The sequence below is a fragment of the Notechis scutatus genome, chromosome Z (assembly GCF_049901735.1).
Source record: "Notechis scutatus isolate UNSWTSFEM ecotype Mainland chromosome Z, rNotScu1.2, whole genome shotgun sequence".
Classification (NCBI taxonomy): domain Eukaryota; kingdom Metazoa; phylum Chordata; class Lepidosauria; order Squamata; family Elapidae; genus Notechis; species Notechis scutatus.
In genome coordinates, this window is record NC_142025.1 from 135,557,147 (window position 1) to 135,575,622 (window position 18,476).

The 18,476-nt window shown below is 41.5% G+C and overlaps 1 protein-coding gene across 4 annotated transcripts in view; it reads left to right on the forward strand.

The window, feature by feature from the left end:
• Window positions 1–15,770, forward strand: part of TMEM143 (transmembrane protein 143) — a 25,373-nt gene extending 9,603 nt beyond the window's left edge. For all 4 annotated transcript variants that reach the window (XM_026682434.2, XM_087944880.1, XM_026682433.2 and 1 more), the window contains 4 exons: window positions 1,779–1,915; window positions 8,412–8,691; window positions 10,656–10,866; window positions 11,420–15,770. In XM_026682434.2, coding sequence (XP_026538219.1) covers window positions 1,779–1,915; window positions 8,412–8,691; window positions 10,656–10,866; window positions 11,420–11,568 — 777 coding nt within the window. In that variant the 3' untranslated portion in view covers window positions 11,569–15,770. The remainder of the gene's footprint in view (window positions 1–1,778; window positions 1,916–8,411; window positions 8,692–10,655; window positions 10,867–11,419) is intronic.
• Window positions 15,771–18,476: the final 2,706 nt, after the last annotated feature.

Consider the following 18,476-nt stretch of genomic DNA (forward strand, 5'->3'; position numbering starts at 1 on the left):
TGCATGCACACACACAAACACATACACACACTTTTTAGAGCAGGCACAGAATTTCATTTTTAATGTGGGCAAGTGTGCTCACAGGAAAAAAAATGACTATAGAGGTTTATCTTATCCTATCCTATCCAATCCATCTTATCTTATATAATTTGCCTTCGTGTGTAACTCCAGCCTAAAAAAAATCCCAGCTCACCAAATTTTAAAAGAAGAGGAAAGGGGTACGATATGCATTTTAGCTGTAAGAGTCTCAGCTGACAGAAGTGCTGGAAATGGATAGGCCTGGCTTGAGATAATGAGACCGTAAGCAAAAACCTCCCCTTTTCAAGTTGCAGTCGGAGAAATCACACGTAAAAATATTTACATTAGGAATGGAATTCCCATCACAGATGTAGAGTCCTGACCCACTAGCAACCAAGCATGTAATACCTATGCCTTGGCTTCTTGGGTTTCCTCAAGGGATAGGGTACCCATGTAGTTACTTTTATCTTCTTCATAACAGCAACAAACACCTTTGATATTCCAATGTTAAAGTGATGTTTTCAGGCTTAAGCCAGCAGTAGTCAACAGCCATGGTAAAGTATATAAAATTTGTTACACTTTACTTCCTGTTACTTTGGAGGCAGTCAGGTGACCCACTGAACCTGGGATCAACCTGAATCTATTGATCACTTCAGATTGGCACTATCACTGACTCTTCCGCTCAGATCCCTGAGGCACTTCACCAAGGTCATAATTGCATATAGGTAGTCCCAACTTACAACCACAATTGAGCCCCACATTTATGTTGCTAAGTGAGAAACTTGTTAAGTGAGTTTTGCATCATTTTACAACATTTTCTTGCCAGAGTTGTTAAGTGAAGCACTGTAGTTGTTGTGAATCGGGCTCCCCGTTGTTGTTATTTGTCAGAAGGTTGCAAAAGGTGGTCAGGTGACCCTGTCATAATTATAAGTTTGAAAAATGATCATAAGCCACTTTTTTCAGTGCAGTTTTAACTTCAAATGGTCACTAAGGAGCTATTGTAAGTTGAGGACTATCTGTATTATTTCAGTGAGTGAGAACATCCACCTCTTTGAAACCAGATTGGCCTGTTCTAACATCCCCTTTAGGAATTTACAGATCAGCTACAAGTTGTCAGATGGCTGATTCATGGAGATGATGAATATGAAAGCCACTGTATTTTTCCTTAGAGATCCAGTTCAGTCTAGTGGTTAAGGTACTGGCCTAGAAACCAGGAAATTCTGAGTTCTAGTCCCACCTTAGGCATAAAAGCCAGATGGGTTTCTTTTGGTCATTTAGTCACTTCTATCCCAACTCATTTTACAGTGGTGTTGTTGGGAAAATAGAAGGAGGAAAGACCATTATGTATTATATGTTTGCCCTCTTGAGTTACTTATAAAAATGATAAAGACAAGATGAAAAAACAAATAAATTTACCATTTCCCAGAGGTGACAGGTGCTCCAAGAGGTAGCAGGTTGCAGGTGGAAGAATCTGCTGCCTTCCAAACTGGGCTCTCTCATTTTATCAAGCATTTCTCAGCAGTGTTGGGAAGATACTGCATTTTGACAAGCACTTTGATTCATATGGCAGTAGCCCTCTTTCCAAACATACTTGGGGAAGCCTACAGATAAGCAGACTTGAGCAGTTGGCAGGTATTTACAGCTGGCTTCCCCAGTAGTACAGTGATAGATGGTTTGTTTCCCAACACTTTGTGATGTTCAGAATGTGGGAGTCCCTAATAACTTGTATTTTCATGTCAGTTCTGGCTTCTGTTCTTCAGGTAACAGTGAATTTGGATCAGTACGAATATATTACCTTCTGGGCTCTTGGCCAACGGATAGGACCTCTGCGAGTGATGGCTGCAACTCGAGCCGAGAGGACCGGCTTATTTGGCACTGCTCGGATTCCTGCAGACAGGCAAGAAAAAAATGGTCTCCTTAGTATCTGTTGCCACCTGGAGATCCTTTTGGGGGAGTATTCCCAAGACTCGGCCTTCTAACAGGTCAGATTTCTGTCCATCTAGGTTGATGTTACCTACTTTGTCTTAAGAAGAGCAGTGATGGAACAGACCATAGACTGGCATTCTGATAGTCTGAGTAGGGCCTTAAGAGGATACCTCCACCAAATATTGAGAGCAGCTTTGCCCTCAAAGTATTCCTCTTCCACTGAATTCAGAAGCATATCATCTCTGATCCTTGACATAGTCTAACAGCCGTTTTCCTTATCTTTTCAAGATGTCCCAGTCACATATTTAAGAAATCAATTGCATGGTTTGGTGAATTTACGTGGTTCTTTTCCTGTCTCATAAACCTGAAGCTCTTTGCTTGTAAAACTCTGTTACTCAGCTGTGGTTCTTCCACCCAGTTTTATGTGCTGTTGTAAATGAGATACTACAGAAGGGATGATTTATAATTTGGAAGGAAATGCTTTATGATTTCTAGGGTGAAATGTTCACCCTAGAGTGTATGCCGCTTACTGATTTTTTTTCTTGAAATTTCTGTGGATAGAAAACTGAAAAATACATTCTTAAGAGGAGGGAAAGAATGCTTTTTCTTAGAAGTTAAACGTTTTCATCCGTGATTCATTTCATCAAATGCTAAGGTTTGCCTGGAGAAGCTTTTTTTTTTAGGGCATTCTAAATCTGAATTACATTTGGGTTAGCCAGATTGTGCTCTCTTCCATCATACCTGCTCTGACAGGGTTTGATTACTCTTTCTCAGTTCCTTTAATCAATGTTTTTCAAGTTCAGCAACTAAGACGTGTAGATTTTGGCATGCTGGCTAGAATATTCTGGGAGTTGAAGTCCACAACTTATAGTTGCTGAGGTTGAGAAGCATAAAAATGTGTATGCCACCTAATTTCCTCTGTTGAATGGTGATAGGCTTTATATGTTTAATTTATTGTCTATAAGTCAATTCTTAACTTGCAACTGAAGCCGTAACTGTGAGTTCTAATTTTGACTTAGGTACTGTGGACTTAGACTGACATTAAACTGGTCACTCACTCTCAGCCCTAGGAAGAAATCAAAGGCAAACTTTCAGTTTTGAAAAACCTTGCCAAAGAAAACTGCAAGGACTTTTCCAGGCAGTTGCAAGGCGTCAAGAAATGGTCTTAAAGGCACAAATAAAAAAAAAATAGAAGGGCTATAAAAATGTTCGTCCCAGAAGTTCCATTCTACCCTATTATAGTTGGATGACAAGGAATGTGACAGCATAGATAGGAAATTATATTCCACTGGGACCCTCCGCTTTTTGCCAGCCATTTTGATAGATTGCATTAATGCTGAGCTAGTATTACTAGGCATAACCAAGTACCATATTGATTATTCTTCATGAATTAACATAGCAAAATTAACATAGCTTGACATAGCAAATTACCATACTGTATATATATTTTTAAATGATGGCAGGTTTGGTCATGCTGGACCAATTATCCAGATTGATTAAGGATGTCAGGCAACATATGACATTTTTTGGCATGTGATAGTGCAAGACTGTTCTGAAGCAGAAGAGATTATGAAATCGGAAAAAGGAAAAACAAGCCTTGCCAGATAGGTTTTAGTTGTTTGACTATGGAAAGTTTCAACAATAGAGATGCAAGTTAATTTTCAGCAACCAAATTGGGATAGTTTACAACTTAACAAGAATAGAAGTCTCACTGAAATGTTCCTACTTTTCCACATGGTCCCAGTCAGCTTTGCCAGTCAGGGGCAAAGATTATTGGGGAGAAAATTATAAAATGTTTTTAATTATTATTGGTTCTTAATTTTATGTATTTGTTTTTCCTCTCAACAGGATGGGGTGATTTGGCTACAATCACTTCATCTTTTGTACAAACATTTTTTTTCAATAGTTTATTCCTGATTTTTTGCATCCTCCAGATCAATCTGTGTTGGCAATACCTGACATTTTGTGACCCATAATAATATGCCCTTTATTTTTCAGAGCTCTTGTATCATCACCCCTCAAGACCAAAATCTGAAACTTTTTGTCAAAAGGGTAATTGAGTTACTTCCATGCCTATAAAAGACCCACTAGTTCCTAATCCAAGTATTTTACAACCCTAAAAAAGATGATAGACCTCATTTTTTCTCTCGTAGTATAGTGGGTTTATCTGGCCTTATCCATCCCATAGAGCCAAGGTGTCAAACTCACGTCATCACGGCAGCGTCATGTGACATACTGGGACTTTTTCCCCCCTTCGCTAAACCGGGCAGGGGTGGGGCCAGCACGTGATGCATCCGGCCCAGTGGCCGTGAGTTTGACACCCCTGCCATAGAGTGATGAAATTACTTATTCTTCCCTTCCCCTGCTTTCTTACAGAGACTGATGTGCTTGAGTAGTTCTCTGGAATTCCAACTTCGATATAAATATCTGACCAGATCATTGGAGGTTTCTCTGTTTTCCTGTTGGAGATTTGCTGTTGGAATTCAAAATCTTTTATCTTTGGATGGTTCCACAAACTTATAATATGTGTGGCCCTTGCAGTCTCTAAAGCTTGCGTATTTTTATACAGATAGTCCTCACTTACAACAGTTCATTTGGTAACCGTTCAGTTACAAGGGCACTGAAAAAGTGATTTATGACTGTTTGTCATACTTCGACCATTGCAGCATCATCTAGTCACGTGATCAAAATTCAGACGCTTGGTAGCTGACTTATATTTTTGACCGTTGCAGTGTCCCAGAGTCATGTGGCTTCCTTTTACGACCTTCTGACAACTAAAATCAACGGGGAGGCCAGATTCACTTAACAACTGTGTTACTAACTTATCAACTGCAATGATTCACCTAACAACTGTGGCAAGAAAGGTCATAAAGCGGGGCAAAATTCACTTAACTGTCTCATTTAGCAACAGAAATTTTGGACTCAATTGTGGTCGCATGTTGAGGACTACCTGTAGTTTTTCCAATTGTGGCATTACCTAGAAACCAGATAAACTGGGATATTGTTTATATGTTAAAAGTCTTTCTGCTTCCTATCTTTCTGTAAATTTGAAATCATTGCCTCTGAATTCCTCCCAATTTTAGAGCTAATGCTCTTCCAGTTGGAACATATTTCGTGGTCAAGCACATTGTTTCTGCAAGATAAAGTACTTACAATATAGAAATCAATATATGAATTTCATGCGGGACCATATCAGAGTTTGCACAATACCCAACAGCTGTCATGGCTGCAACCGTATTGATAGAATATGCTCTTCTGTAAATAGAACAGTTGCACCAGTGCTTTCCAGCTCCTTTTTATCCTCACGCAAATTACCCATTCCAGGTCCAGATTAAACTTACCTCCAATGCTAGATTTATTCCATGATTTTTCTCTCAGACCTTCTTTTACTCACAATGGATGCGTCTTTACCAAGTTGGGGGTTTCAGTGTAATGATCTGGTCATCATTGCCATCACAGTTGGGGATCCCTCAGTGTAAGGGAGTTTCTGGCAGTATGAAAAGCTCTCAAAGCTTTCTAGGGTCTTGAGTCGGTGGTTCTTCACCACCGACAATACAGATCGTCCTTGATTACAACTATCATTTATTGACTGTTACAATAGCACTGAAAAAAGTGACTTACAATCAGGACTTACAAACCATAACATCACCTCTAGAATTATGTGATTAAAGTTCGGGTGCTGGGCAACCAGCATGTATTTTAGAGAATTGCAATGTCTGGGATCATGTAATCACCATGGGCAACCTTCCCAGCCAACTTCCAACCAACAAAATCAATGGGGGAAGCCAGATTGGCTTAACAACCACATAATTCACTTAATAACTGCAGTGATTTGCTTAAAAGCCGTGGCAAAAAAAAGGTCCTAAAATTGGGTGTGACTCATTTAACAACTGCCTTGTTTAGCAACAGAAATTCTGGTTCTAACTGTGGTTATAGGTTGAGGACTACAGGCAATCCTTGACTTAACGGCTACAATTGAGCTCAGAATTTATGTTGCCAACTGAGAAATTTGTTAAGTGCCCCATTTTATGACTTTTCTTACCACATTTGTTAAGTGAATCACTGTGGTTGTTAAATTGGTAAACCGGTTGTTAAGTGAATCTGGCTTCACTGTTGACTTTGCTTGTCAGAAAGTCATAAAAGGGAATCACGGGACCCCCCTGGGACACTGCACGTCATAAATATGAGCCAGTTGTCAAGCATCAGAATGTAAATGACGTGACCATGGGAATGCTACAGTGGTCGTAAGTGTGAAAAATGGCCGTGTCACTTTTTTCAGTTCCATTGTAACTTTGAACGGTCACTAAATGAACTGTTGTAAGTCAAGGACTACCTTTATGTATAGTCTGAACCAGCATAAAATCTTTAAGAATTCTTTTTGCGCATTCTGGGCATTTATCCTATGTTGGTATTTTAGCTTGACAAGGCCCTGGCCTGGAAGATTCCACATTTTTTGGGCACTCGTCTGCCCCAAAGACCTCACCCGTTTCATTGCACTGAATGTGTAGCGAGCGATTTAATTATCATGTCTACTATATAATCTTCCACTATCAACACGCTGTCAACACGCTACCATGCTAGCTGGTCCCTCATATATTGCAGCTCTGCTAGATATCCCATGCTTCGACATGTGTGAAGCTCCTTGGACTGCATTGGCAGCTTTTATACAGGTAATCCTCGACTTCTGACTGGTCACTTAACAACCGTTCAAAGTTGTGACAACACCCCTCCCTAAGGTAGTACGATTCACTCCCGAAATTACCTCAGCTGCAGCATTCCTGTGGCTGTTTGCCCTTTCGATGCTTTAGCATGCCTCCACCTCCCATTTCCTCCCCCATCCTGCCTTGCTGGGTCCCCATGACCTTGACCTGTGCATCGTGTGATCCACCTTCCATCCTGTGTAGGCAGTCATTCCATTTCTGTGGGCCTGAAGGTATTGTGGCAAAACGATGAAGAGTATGACTGTCTAGAACAGGGGTCCCCAACCACCGGTCCACGGACCGGTCCCGGTCCGCGGAACAACTCCTACCGGGCCGCGGCTTGCTGGGCGCCGCCATCTTTTTCATGAAAAAGTGCTTCCGGTGAGCTTTTCCAGGTAGAAAGCTCACCGGAAGCACGCGTTCATCAAAAAGATGGCGGCGCCAGCGCTCCGATGAGCTTTTCCAGGTAAAGCTCACCGAAGCGCTGGCGCCGCCATCTTTTTGATGAAAAGCGTGCTCCGTGAGGTCACCGGAAGCACTTTTTCATCAAAAGATGGCGGTGCCCAGCTGATGCCGGTACCGGGCCGCAGCGCCCAGCTGATGCCGGTACCGGGCCGCGGCGTCAAAAAGGTTGGGGATCACTGGTCTAGAACACGAAAATTGGGTTAACTCTAGAGCAGGGGTGTCAAATTCACGTCATCATGGTGTTATCACATGATATATGATTTCCCCGCCCCCCGCCCCTTTGTTAAACCGGGCGTGGGCATGGCCAGTGCATGACACATCCGGCCTGCAGGCCACAAATTTGACACCCCTGCTCTAGAGTTTTCCAAACTTAGAAGCAAACCTAACCTTAACCCTAACCCTAATGTGTGATTGCATTGATCACCTCTCAAAAAAATCCAGAATAAGAGACCAGCAACTTACTCTTTTTACAATATCTTGTTGTAGAATTTAGAGCTTTGGACGTGGAAGTAGAGAGGTGGGAGAGAGGAACTGCGAAGTTGCTGATCAAGGCAGGGGTTGGCATCCTTTTTAGGTGTCTTAATTGCATTCCTTTCCTCCACAAAACCAAACACAATCCTCCCAATATTGACATCTTTTTTTATCCCATTCACCTCCAGTATCTTATGCAAAGACAATGAAATTACTTTACACATGGTCCTCGACTACCAGTTAATTTAGTGACCATTCAAAGTTACAGCATCGCTGAAAAAAGTGACTTATCACCATTTTTTACACTTTAATGACTGTTGCAGCATTCCCCCCCCCCATGGTCATGTGATCAAAATCCAGAGGCTTGGCAACTGCCTCATGTTTATGGCGGTTGCAGTGTCCCAGGGTCACATGATCCCCTTTTGCGACCCTCTGACAAGCCAAGTCCATGGGGAAGCTAGATTCACTCAACAACCATGTTACTAACTTAACAACTGCAGCGATGTGGCCAGAAAAGTCATAAAATGGGGCGAAACTCTCTTTAACAAATGTTTTGTTTAGCAACATAAATTTTGGGGTACAATTGCGGGCGTGAGTTGAGGACCACCCGAAGATTACAACTTTCATTCATAGATTCATATGGAAAAACACCAGAATTTGGGGTGTTTCATTTTTCTCATAAGATCTCGGCCTTTTTTGAGGGGGGAATCTGCCAAAACTGTCTAGGAGTCTGGCAGACCATGAATCGTTGGCCCACCTCTGGAGAATCCGTGTTCACTTCCTAAACGTCGCTTTTCTTCAGTTCCTCCTCTTTTTCTTCTAATCATCCAGGCATTACTTCAAACGAGTTATAGTGGCTGCCCGAACCAAGAATTCCCATCTGGTGCTGAAATGCTTTAAGGACATCCCTTTGGAAGGACTGGAGCAGCTGCTGCCCCTGGTCAAAGTCCGCACCTCCATCTTCCACAGAGCCCTGCTCAACACCATGCTGGTTGTGAGCGGCTTGGCCCTCTTTGTGAACGTGGGCATGGTGGTGCTGTCCGACCTCAAGATAGGCACCACCACCCTGCTCTTCCTGTTTGCTGCCTTGATGGCCTTCCGGGCCTGGAAGGTAAGTCAGTCTCCAACGTTTCCAGAAACTCAAGAGCGGTGAGCCAAAAAAAAGGCTCAGACCTCCAAATTAATTAAACGCAGCAATATAATGTTTTAATAACTTTCCCCTTTCGGTAACATGAACAATTATAATTCATGGGCAATTCTTTAAGGAGGCTCTTGGGGGCTCTGGGTTAGGGAGATGGACAGGCATGATTATCCTCGTAGGAGCAAGCTTAATTTAATTGAGGTTCTTCTAGGGCAGAAAGCCAACTTGGCCTCTATCCCATACAGCTGTCAAGAACTTTATGGCAGAACACAGGTCTTCTGCTTAGAGGAATCTCATGTGGCGCGGCTGGAAAAAAAAAAGGTCTTTTTCAGTATGTGGAAAGCTGCTGCCAAAGAGACAGCTCTGAGAGAGGAGGTCTTTCACTTCCTGTAGAAGGAAGATTTATGTCTTCCTGCAGACATTTTGGTTTTCTTTGAATAAGTATCTGGAAAGCGAGTCCAGATCTTGCGGTTAAGGTTTGCTTGGGGGAAACTGATAGCGGGAAAATCCTTTTGATGCAGGGGTAGGTAATCTTTTGAGAGCTTAAGCTGCATTTAATTTTGGGGGTAGCAGAAGAGTTGCACGGTGAAGGCGGATAAATGCAAAGGAGACAGTGTCCTGCCTTGGTTAGGGCTAGGATTTTCCTGCTTTTTTTTTTTTTTTACAGGACTTTCTTGAAGGAAGCAGCAGGCTGAGATTTCTCTGTGTCTTAAATTTGTTGGAATTTGTAATAATTGCTGTGGTTCCTGCTTCGCTGGCAGAAAACAATGCCAGTTATTTTCTCCATTCTTATCCCTTAATTTCAGCAGTGAAGAGAGGCCACTCAAAGGGAATGCCCCAACTGTATGGCACTTCCATATTGGAAATATTCGTAGACATTTTACTAGCATATCATAACTATTTGGTTTTGTTGCCATTATGTTACAGAAAGGTGTCTGCGTGCTCAGGTATACTTCCTCTAAGAGGCCAGGATCTCAGTTTGCATTTTGCTATGTCTCTCACGCTTGTGACCCTCCCCTCCCCCACACTTGATGACCTACGGATTCAAATACAGAATCAGAACAGAGGTGGAAGAGACCTTGGAGGTCTTCTAGTCCACCCCCCTGCTCAAGGAAGAGACCCTATACCATTTCAGACAAGGGACTGCCCAGCCCCATCTTAAAAACCTCCAGTGATGAAGCTTCTGAAGGCAACCTGGTTTCTGGTTAATTGTCCTCACTGTTAAGAAGTTTCTCCGTAATTCCAGGTTGCTCCTGTCCTTGATTAGTCTCCATCCATTGTTGCTTGTCCTGCCTTCTGATGCTTTGGAAAATAAATTGACCCCCTCTTCTTTGTGGCAGCCTCTCAAATACTGGAATCATGTCCTCTGTTTTTCTCTAGACTAGCCAACCCAAATCCTGCCACCGTTCTTCATATGTTTTAGTCTCCAGGCCTTTATTCATCTTTGTTGCTCTTCTCTGCACTTCTTCCAAAGTCTCAACATGTTTTTTGTAATGTGGTGACCAAAACTGGATGCAGTATACCAGGTGTGGCCTTACTAAGGATTTACTAATATAGTCCTCAACTCACTGCCGTAACTGAGCCCCAGATTTTTGTTGCTAAGTGAAAGACTGTTTATGTGAATTTGCCCAATTTTACAACCTTTCCTGCCACATTTAAGTGAATCATTGCCATTATTAAATTAGTAACACAATTGTTAAGTGTGAATCCAGCTTCTCATTGACTCAACACCTGACCCCAGATCCTGCAACTGTCGTAAATATAAGTCAGTTGCCAAGCATCTGAATTTTGATCATGTGACCATGGAGATGCTGTAATGGTCATAAGGGTGAAAAATGGTCATAGCTCACTTTTTTCAGTGCCGTTGTAACTGAACAATCACTAAATGAATTGCTGTAAATCAAGGACTACTATATTCTGCATTCTTTTCATAGGTCTTTGGCCAGCGAAGGAACATCCACTCTCTTGAGCTGGTGCATATGCTGTACTACCGCAGCACCTCCAATAACTCGGAGCTTTTGGATGCCCTCACTCTGCGGGCCCAGGAGGAGCATGCCAAGGAAGTCATCTTGGCGCACAGTTTCCTCTTACAGCACCACCAGCAACAGCAACAGCCCTTGCCAAAGGAGACAAGGGTGGAAACAGGTATAGTCTAGAGCAGTGATGGCTAACCTTTCTGGGCTCATGTGCCAAAAATTGAGTGCGCGCTCGCACTCATGTGCCAGCACCCAGAAGGCAATGCGTGTCCCCCCCACGTCCCCTACACATGCGGGCGCAATCCCACCCATCCCTGCCACTCCCTTACCTGCACTGCACCTCACAGCTGATTTTTGGCCTCCCAAAGGCTTGAGGAAGGCTTCTGCAGGCTTCTACAAGCTTCGCAGGCTGAAATCTAGCCCGTTTGTCACTTCCCGTTTTTCTGAAAATACAGGAAGTGACAAAATGGGGCTAGATTTCGGACTACAAAGCTTGTAAAAGCCTGCAGAAGCCTTCCTCGAGCCTTTGGGAGGTTGAAAAAGGCCTCAAACCGGCCGAAAATCAGCTGTAAAACCAGCTGCACATGCGCAGGTTCGCCATCACGGGTCTAGGCTTTGATTCCTTGGGCTGGAATAGGGGTGCCAGGAGGCAAAGGGGTCCCTTCTCTGAGAATCGGTTTCAGTTCCAGTAGGGTCTCTGACTCATCTCTTTGCGTTTGCAGACTCCAACCCTGTTGAACACGTGAGGAAGCAAGTTGAGGCTTGGCTGCACCTGCGTTCCGGGCTGGAAATTAACTTCTGTGCCGAACGTGCCTGCCAGCATCTCAAGGAATTGGGAGTGAAGGGAGCAGCCCATCCTGTCATTGGATAAGAGCTTCCTAGGATTGTTTTAATTGGTGTTTGGGGCTGTAAATCAGCCTTGTCCCTGTGGTATTGGGCATGCCAGGTTTTGACGGCAAGAGGATGCAAAGCTTATTTTTTTCCAAAGGTTTAAGGGAACAGTGCCCCGTGGTGTAATTATTTGTGCCACATGGATCCTTAGAAGCTATTGGATGTCAGCTCCTGAGATGTGCTTCCTTTTAGCACCAGATTTTCTTTCAGATATCCCGTGGAAAACGTGCTGTAATATTAACATTTGCATGCTATGAAAATACTATTTGGAGTACAACCTTAGACCTCATTATACAAAGCCATAATGCACCTCAGATTCTCTTCTTTGCAGAGAGGAGCTTTCTTGCTTTTAAAATAGCAGCAATTTTTATTAGGCACACTGGTTTTTTTTTCTTCCTTTGAGCTGTTTATTTTTCTTTCCCCAAGGAACGAGTGGAAGCAGTTTACATATAAAATGAGCACTGTGCAAAGCAGTGAGTCTCTTTTGCATTTAGGGCGAGATGAGTTTTTAATATCATGTGCTAGCCTGCTGGGGGCATTCCTGAAAAATACATTAAATCACTTCTATGGCACTTTGAATTGTACAGTATACACTTAATGCCAAGCCATATCGCACGCTAGGATTCCCTGCTCTAATTTTTTTTTCCCTGCCAGTTTTACAGAGGTGGCAGAGGTTCATGCTTTCCATCCTGTGTGGTCCTGAACAAAATAGCAAATTTAGGTTATCTGTGGAGGGGGAAAAAATCCAACAGGTAAGTCCTGAGTTACTGGAAGAACAGATCCCTCTTCCTCTCGGTGCAGTAATTTTTACACTGAAACATAAATATTTGCTCTTCAAATTTGAAGTCTGCAGTGGGTGCATTGCTGGAAGACCATAAAGAGATTGTCATGGGAAAAATCTATGCGGTCACTAAGAATTGACAATAACTTGATTGCATATTATCTTATCAAATGGAGTGCGTGAATTGGAGCATTTTTACTTCATGTGAATCTGTTCTCATTCTACCCTTATGATGACTCCCTGCACATTGACTTTTGTATATGGATTGATAGCTGGTGTATTTCAATGCATGTATGCATGTACTTTATTCTGAAGAGTGTTTTTGGAACAGGTGCAGCCTTGTCCACTGCTAGCTGGAAGACATGAGTCCTCTCCCTTTTCTCTTTCCTGTTTTCCTTCGTCTTGAGAAAGCCTATGCATTCTTTGGGGGGTTGCCAGAGAGAAACATGTGTCAGATCTGTATTCTGTCCACACAAGTGAGATTATGACAGTAGCAGCAAGAGCAGCAATCCAAATTTCTCTAGTTCCTATTGAAAGATCAGTCATAGACAATTTGTTTTGCCTCAAGATGAGTGAGAGAAATGCTGTTTAAAAGTATATCCTCTGGGGTCAAAAGATCCAATAGTAAAGACATTGTTGTATAATGGTTTGGTTGAGAACATTTTCCACGCTGTTCCCTTGGGATCCTTCAAGGAGATCACTGCGGCTGTTTAGTTACCTGTTTCAAAATGCTGACCGAAATGATTTCCAGGGTGATACCTATCTGGATGGCGATAGGAGAGAGCTTCAGAGCAGATGGCTTTGGTTTGGCTTTAAGCCTGAGCTTATCATGCTAATCACAGAATCAGATTATCCGCTTCCATCCAGTGGGAACGCTAGCATAATTCGTGGGAAATATAGAAAGGGCCTCTTTCTTATGAGCAATAAAGGTTTTTTTTTGTGCCTCACTGCATTTTTCTCTCTTGGTTTTGTATGGTTTGCTGAACCCAAAGGTGCTTTTTCAGAAGACAACTGTACTTTGTTGTTCCTTGAAGATGTTTTACTCCTCATCCAAGAAGCTTCTTCAGTTCTGGTTTGCTGAAGTTCCCAGAATTTGGAATTTTGGGAACATGTGGTTACAACCTTTTTTTTTTTTTTTTTTGGCCACATTTGTTAAACAAATCACTGTAGTTGCTATACGAATCATGTAGTGATTAAGCAAATCTGGCTTCTCCCGTTGATTTTGTTAGAAGCTGACTGGGCAAGTCAAAAATGGCAGTTACATGACCCCAGGACATTGCAACCCTTGTAAATGCATGCTGTTGCCAAATTGTGTTCATATGATTGTGGGGATGCTGCAGTGGTCCTAAGTGTGAGGCCTAGTCATAAGTCACTTTTAACAGTGCCATTTTAAATTTGATCAGTCACTAAATGAATAGTTGTAAGTCAAGGACTAACTGTAACCTGTTGTAGGTACACATCTGAATGGCATATACCAGGGGTGTCAAACTTGATTTCATTGAGGGCCACATCAGGGTTGTGTTTGACCTTGGAAGTCAGTGTGGGCACAGCCAGGGTGGCCATGACAAGGGATTCATGTTGGGGGCAAATGAGGTGGCCAAGTGCTAAGGCCAGCCTTCCCTAAGATCCTCCCTCACTCTCATTATAATCTCCCTCCATTCCTTCCTTTTTTTCTTTTTCCTTCTCTCTTTCTTTCTTTTTCTTTCTTTCTTTCTTTCTTTCTTTCTTTCTTTCTTTCCTCCTTCCTTCCTTCCTTCCTTCCTTCCTTCCTCTCTTTTGTTCTTTTTCTTTTCTTGCCCTCTTCCCATCTTTCCTTTTTCTCTTCTCTTTCTCCTTTCCTGTCCCTTCTTACATGCTCAAATGCAAAAGGGGAAAGGTCTGTTTTCACTGGCAGAGGCACCACGGGCCAGATCTAAGCACCCCATGGGCCGGATCTGGCCCATGGACCTTGAGTTTGACACCCCTGACGTAGATGTACTTTTGTATAGATAACGTCTCTGAGAGTTCAAGGGTAGATACGCCATTTCTAGTTACCACTGAGCATCAGGACCTGAAGTGCTTGTAAAACAAATGGATTGTATGTTGTCATCTAAAGCATGATGGTGAGTTCAAGTCCTGGTAGAGGGTTTAAAAATCGGAATAACACCTGGCTACCCATGTCTAAAGACTCTCAATAAAGATGCAGCTGGTCACATGGTGTCTTGTGGTGGTCCATATAACTGTCATAGTCAGAGCAGTTTATTTTTGATTTGAGTTGGCAGGCACTCAGCCACCAATAATATCCTTATTAGATACTATATAAGAATTGGACATTGGGGCAAAACAGTGGTTGATTTCAAAGTAATAACTCTGCCTTTCTTGTTCAATGACTGTCTTGTTTAGCAGCTGTTTGCAGTTCCAACAATGTTGAAAACTTTCCATGCCCTGCTTAACTTTGGCTCAATAGATTTTTTTTTTTTTAAAGAGAGAGAGATGAATCAATTTGTACAGGTGTAATAAAGGACAGATCGAGATAAGCTGCCTCCAGACTCCTAAGACGTGTGTACCTTACATTGTGCTTTGATGCCACTGGTGAAATTTGCTTCTTCCGATATCCACTATTGCAGAATATATGGGAACCTCTCTCCAAATATGCAAAACCATAATATATTTTTAACAGTTTGTCAATTCCTATTCTTACTTCTCGCAGAATCTTTCTATTTCTAGTTTTCTCTACTTGCCTCCCAATATTTCCTCCACTGTTTCAAATCACTCTTTACTTGTCCTTTGCTTGTATTGAATTAATTTGTCCCAAGCCATAGAATAAGAAAATCTAAAATCACCCAAGATACCTGGGTCATATTATCATATGTGGTGGACAAAATATACTGGACAAAAATACATATGTGGATGGAAAAAATGATAAAGCAGCATATTGATTTAAAGCCAGAATATGTTGGGGATTTTAGCTGAAAAATCTACTAAGGGAAATGCATATTTAATTATTCATATATTAACTGTTGCTAGAATTGTATTTGCACAAAGCTGGAAGAATGAAGATACCCACAGATGAGAATGTGATTAGGAAAATATTAGAATGTGCAGAAATTAAAAGAGTAATGCTTGCAATTAAGGAGAAAGAGTAAACTGAATATTGTACGACATGGGATTTATTTTATCAATGGTTAAATAATAAAAATAGAAGTTAGAAAAAGGAAACAAAGATATGTTAAAAGAGATAGGCAAATATGATTAGTATAAATATTATTTTAACATTGTAGAATTAATCCTAATATAATGAATGGTGTTGTAAATTTTGATTATTGTTCAGCAAAAATACTTGTACCCAGATGACACACTGTTCAATTAAAGATGGAATTATTAGATTTAAAAAAATTAATAAAAAGGAAAGTCTAAAATCACCCTTTGGAAATGTGTTTGTATTTATGAATATATTGCTCACTGTGAAAAGGTAAACAGGGAGATTCCTGATAAGCACTTGGATGGGAGTCCACAAGATTTCAGAGCTATAGACTGGATAGTTGAAAAATAAATCTGAGGTGATAGCAAAACTAGCCATATTGTTGCCAAGAAACTTTAAAATCACAGTGTACAATGTGAAGGAAACCACAGGCACTGCTATCGGATCTATCCCAGGCCTAGATCTGTAACTTAAATCTGTAACTTAACTTAAATCTCATGATAAGATAATCTCGTGTAACTTAAATCTCGTGATAAGACGCCCAACCTCAGCTTTCTTTATAGTAGATATAAAATGGAGGCAACTTGGCCATGTTGGTCAGGCAATATTTTTATCTCAACAACTTTCCCAAATTGTGATTAATGATAGTAACATATTTTTGCATTGAGAAACTAGTTAGGATTGAAAATCCTAACACAGAATAAACCATAACTACGTCGTATTAATGCCTCCTTATTTAAAACAATGTTTTTCAAAGACAATAACATTTAAGATGTGGACTTCAATTCCCAGAATTCCCCAGCTAGCATGGGAATTCTGGGATTGGAAGTCCGCACATCTTAAAAAGTTGCTAAATTTGAAAAACAGTGACTTAAAAACTCCAGCAATTGCATTGAATGCTCCAAGCATGCCTTCCAAAGGGTTAATAGTCTACAGTAGCCAGCAACCATTTGTCCTTTGCAGAAACCTCTAATTTAGTAACTCCTCTTTTTAGTGCAATCTTTTTGTTAAGTCTGGGCTCTTATTATTCCTAAGATTGCTTGTGTTTTTACAAAAAGGCAACTCCTATTTGTGTTTGGCAGCAGATAGATTCTTCAGATCTCAACAAGATTAAATATTTATTCATTCCCAGGCACAGATCTGTGCTTTGCCAGATGGCAAATTAGCACCCTCCGTGGACTTGAAGCTGCCTGCACTTTTGCCTAATATGGATGGGAGTAGGTTACTTTGTCAGAGAAGCAGACGGTCCAGTAGTTATACCGCACAGGCAGACCCAAAGCAGCTCGTCCCAATTTTATACCCCACATGTGCAAAGTGAATAAGGGAGCCTAGGGCCAACCAGTCAAGACCGCTCGGATCTCATCTACGAAAATAATAGGGTTCTTGGGAAGTTTGTGAGTAGCTTAAATGTTCAAATGCCACAATATAGATAGTCCTTGACTTGTGACCACAACGGAGCCCAAAATTAGTGGGACTGTGATTAAGTGAATGTTAACCCATTGTATGACTTTTCTTGCCATAGTTGCTAAGTGAATCACTGCAGTTGTTAGTAATATGGTTGTTAAGTGAATCTGACTTCCCCTTTGCTTGTCAGAACGTTGCAAAAAGTGATCCGATGACCCCGGGACACTGCAACTGTCAAAAAATACATGCCAGTTGCCAAGCATCCAAATTTTGATCATGTGACCATGGGATGCTACAGTCATTGTGAAAAACTGTCATAAATCACTTATTTTAATGTTGTTGTAACTACGAACGGTCACTAAATCAACAGCTGTAAGTTGAGGACTTCCTGTAAATAAAAAGTTCATTTAGTGACAGTTCAAAGTTACAATGGCACTGAAAAATGTGAGTTGTGACAGTTCATATTTATGACCATTGCTGTGTCCCGGGGTTATCTGATTATCTTTAGTGATTTTCTGACAAGGGGAAGCCAGATTCATTTAACAACTAAATTATCATCTACAATGATTCACTTAACACCTGTGGCAAGAAAGGTCATAAAATGGGGCAAAACTCACTTAACTAATGTTTCACTTAACAGTTTGGGTTCAATTGGGGTCGTAAATCAAGGACTACCTGTAGCTTTCCAGTTAAGATTGTAAGGCAGTGAATGAACACCTCCAGTGTGGATTGTGGCTGATCTTGATACTAGCTCTGTGGGTTATATTTAAGTTGCAATTTGCTACAGGTAGTCCTCGCTTACTGACTGCCTCATGCAATGTCAAAGCTAGAACAAAGCTTGTTTTTTGACACAAATTCTGTAGCACAACCAGCACAGCATCCCAATCATACGATCACCATTCAGGCACTTCGCAACCAGTGCACATTTATGGCTGCCACAGCATCCCAGAGTTGAATGAGCGCTATTCATGTGTTTCACAACTGGCTTCTGCACATGGAAATAGTTAATATCACTAAGTGTGAGAGGGATCTTGGAGTCTTAGTGGACAACCAGCTAAATATGAGTCAGCAGTGTGCGGTGGCAGCTAAAAAAGCCAATGAAATCCTAAATTGCATGAACAGAGGGATGCAATCAAGTGAGGTACTAACTAATACCACTCTATAAAGCCTTAGTAAGACCACACCTAGAATACTGCATCCAGTTTTGGTTACCACAATATAAAAAAAGATGTTGAGGCTCTAGAAAGAGTGCAGAGAAGAGCAACCAGGATGATTAGGGGACTGATGGCCAAAACATGATGAATGGTTGCAGGAACTGGGCTTGGCTAGTCTAGTGAAGAGAAGGACCAAGGGAGACATGATAGCAGTGTTCCAATATTTGAGAGTCTACCACAGTGGAAGGGGTCAAGCTATTTTCTAAAGCACATGTAGGCCAGACAAAGAATAATGGGTGGAAACTGAACAAGGAGAGATTTAACCTGGAAACAAGGAGAAACTTTCTGACAGTGAGAACAATCAACCA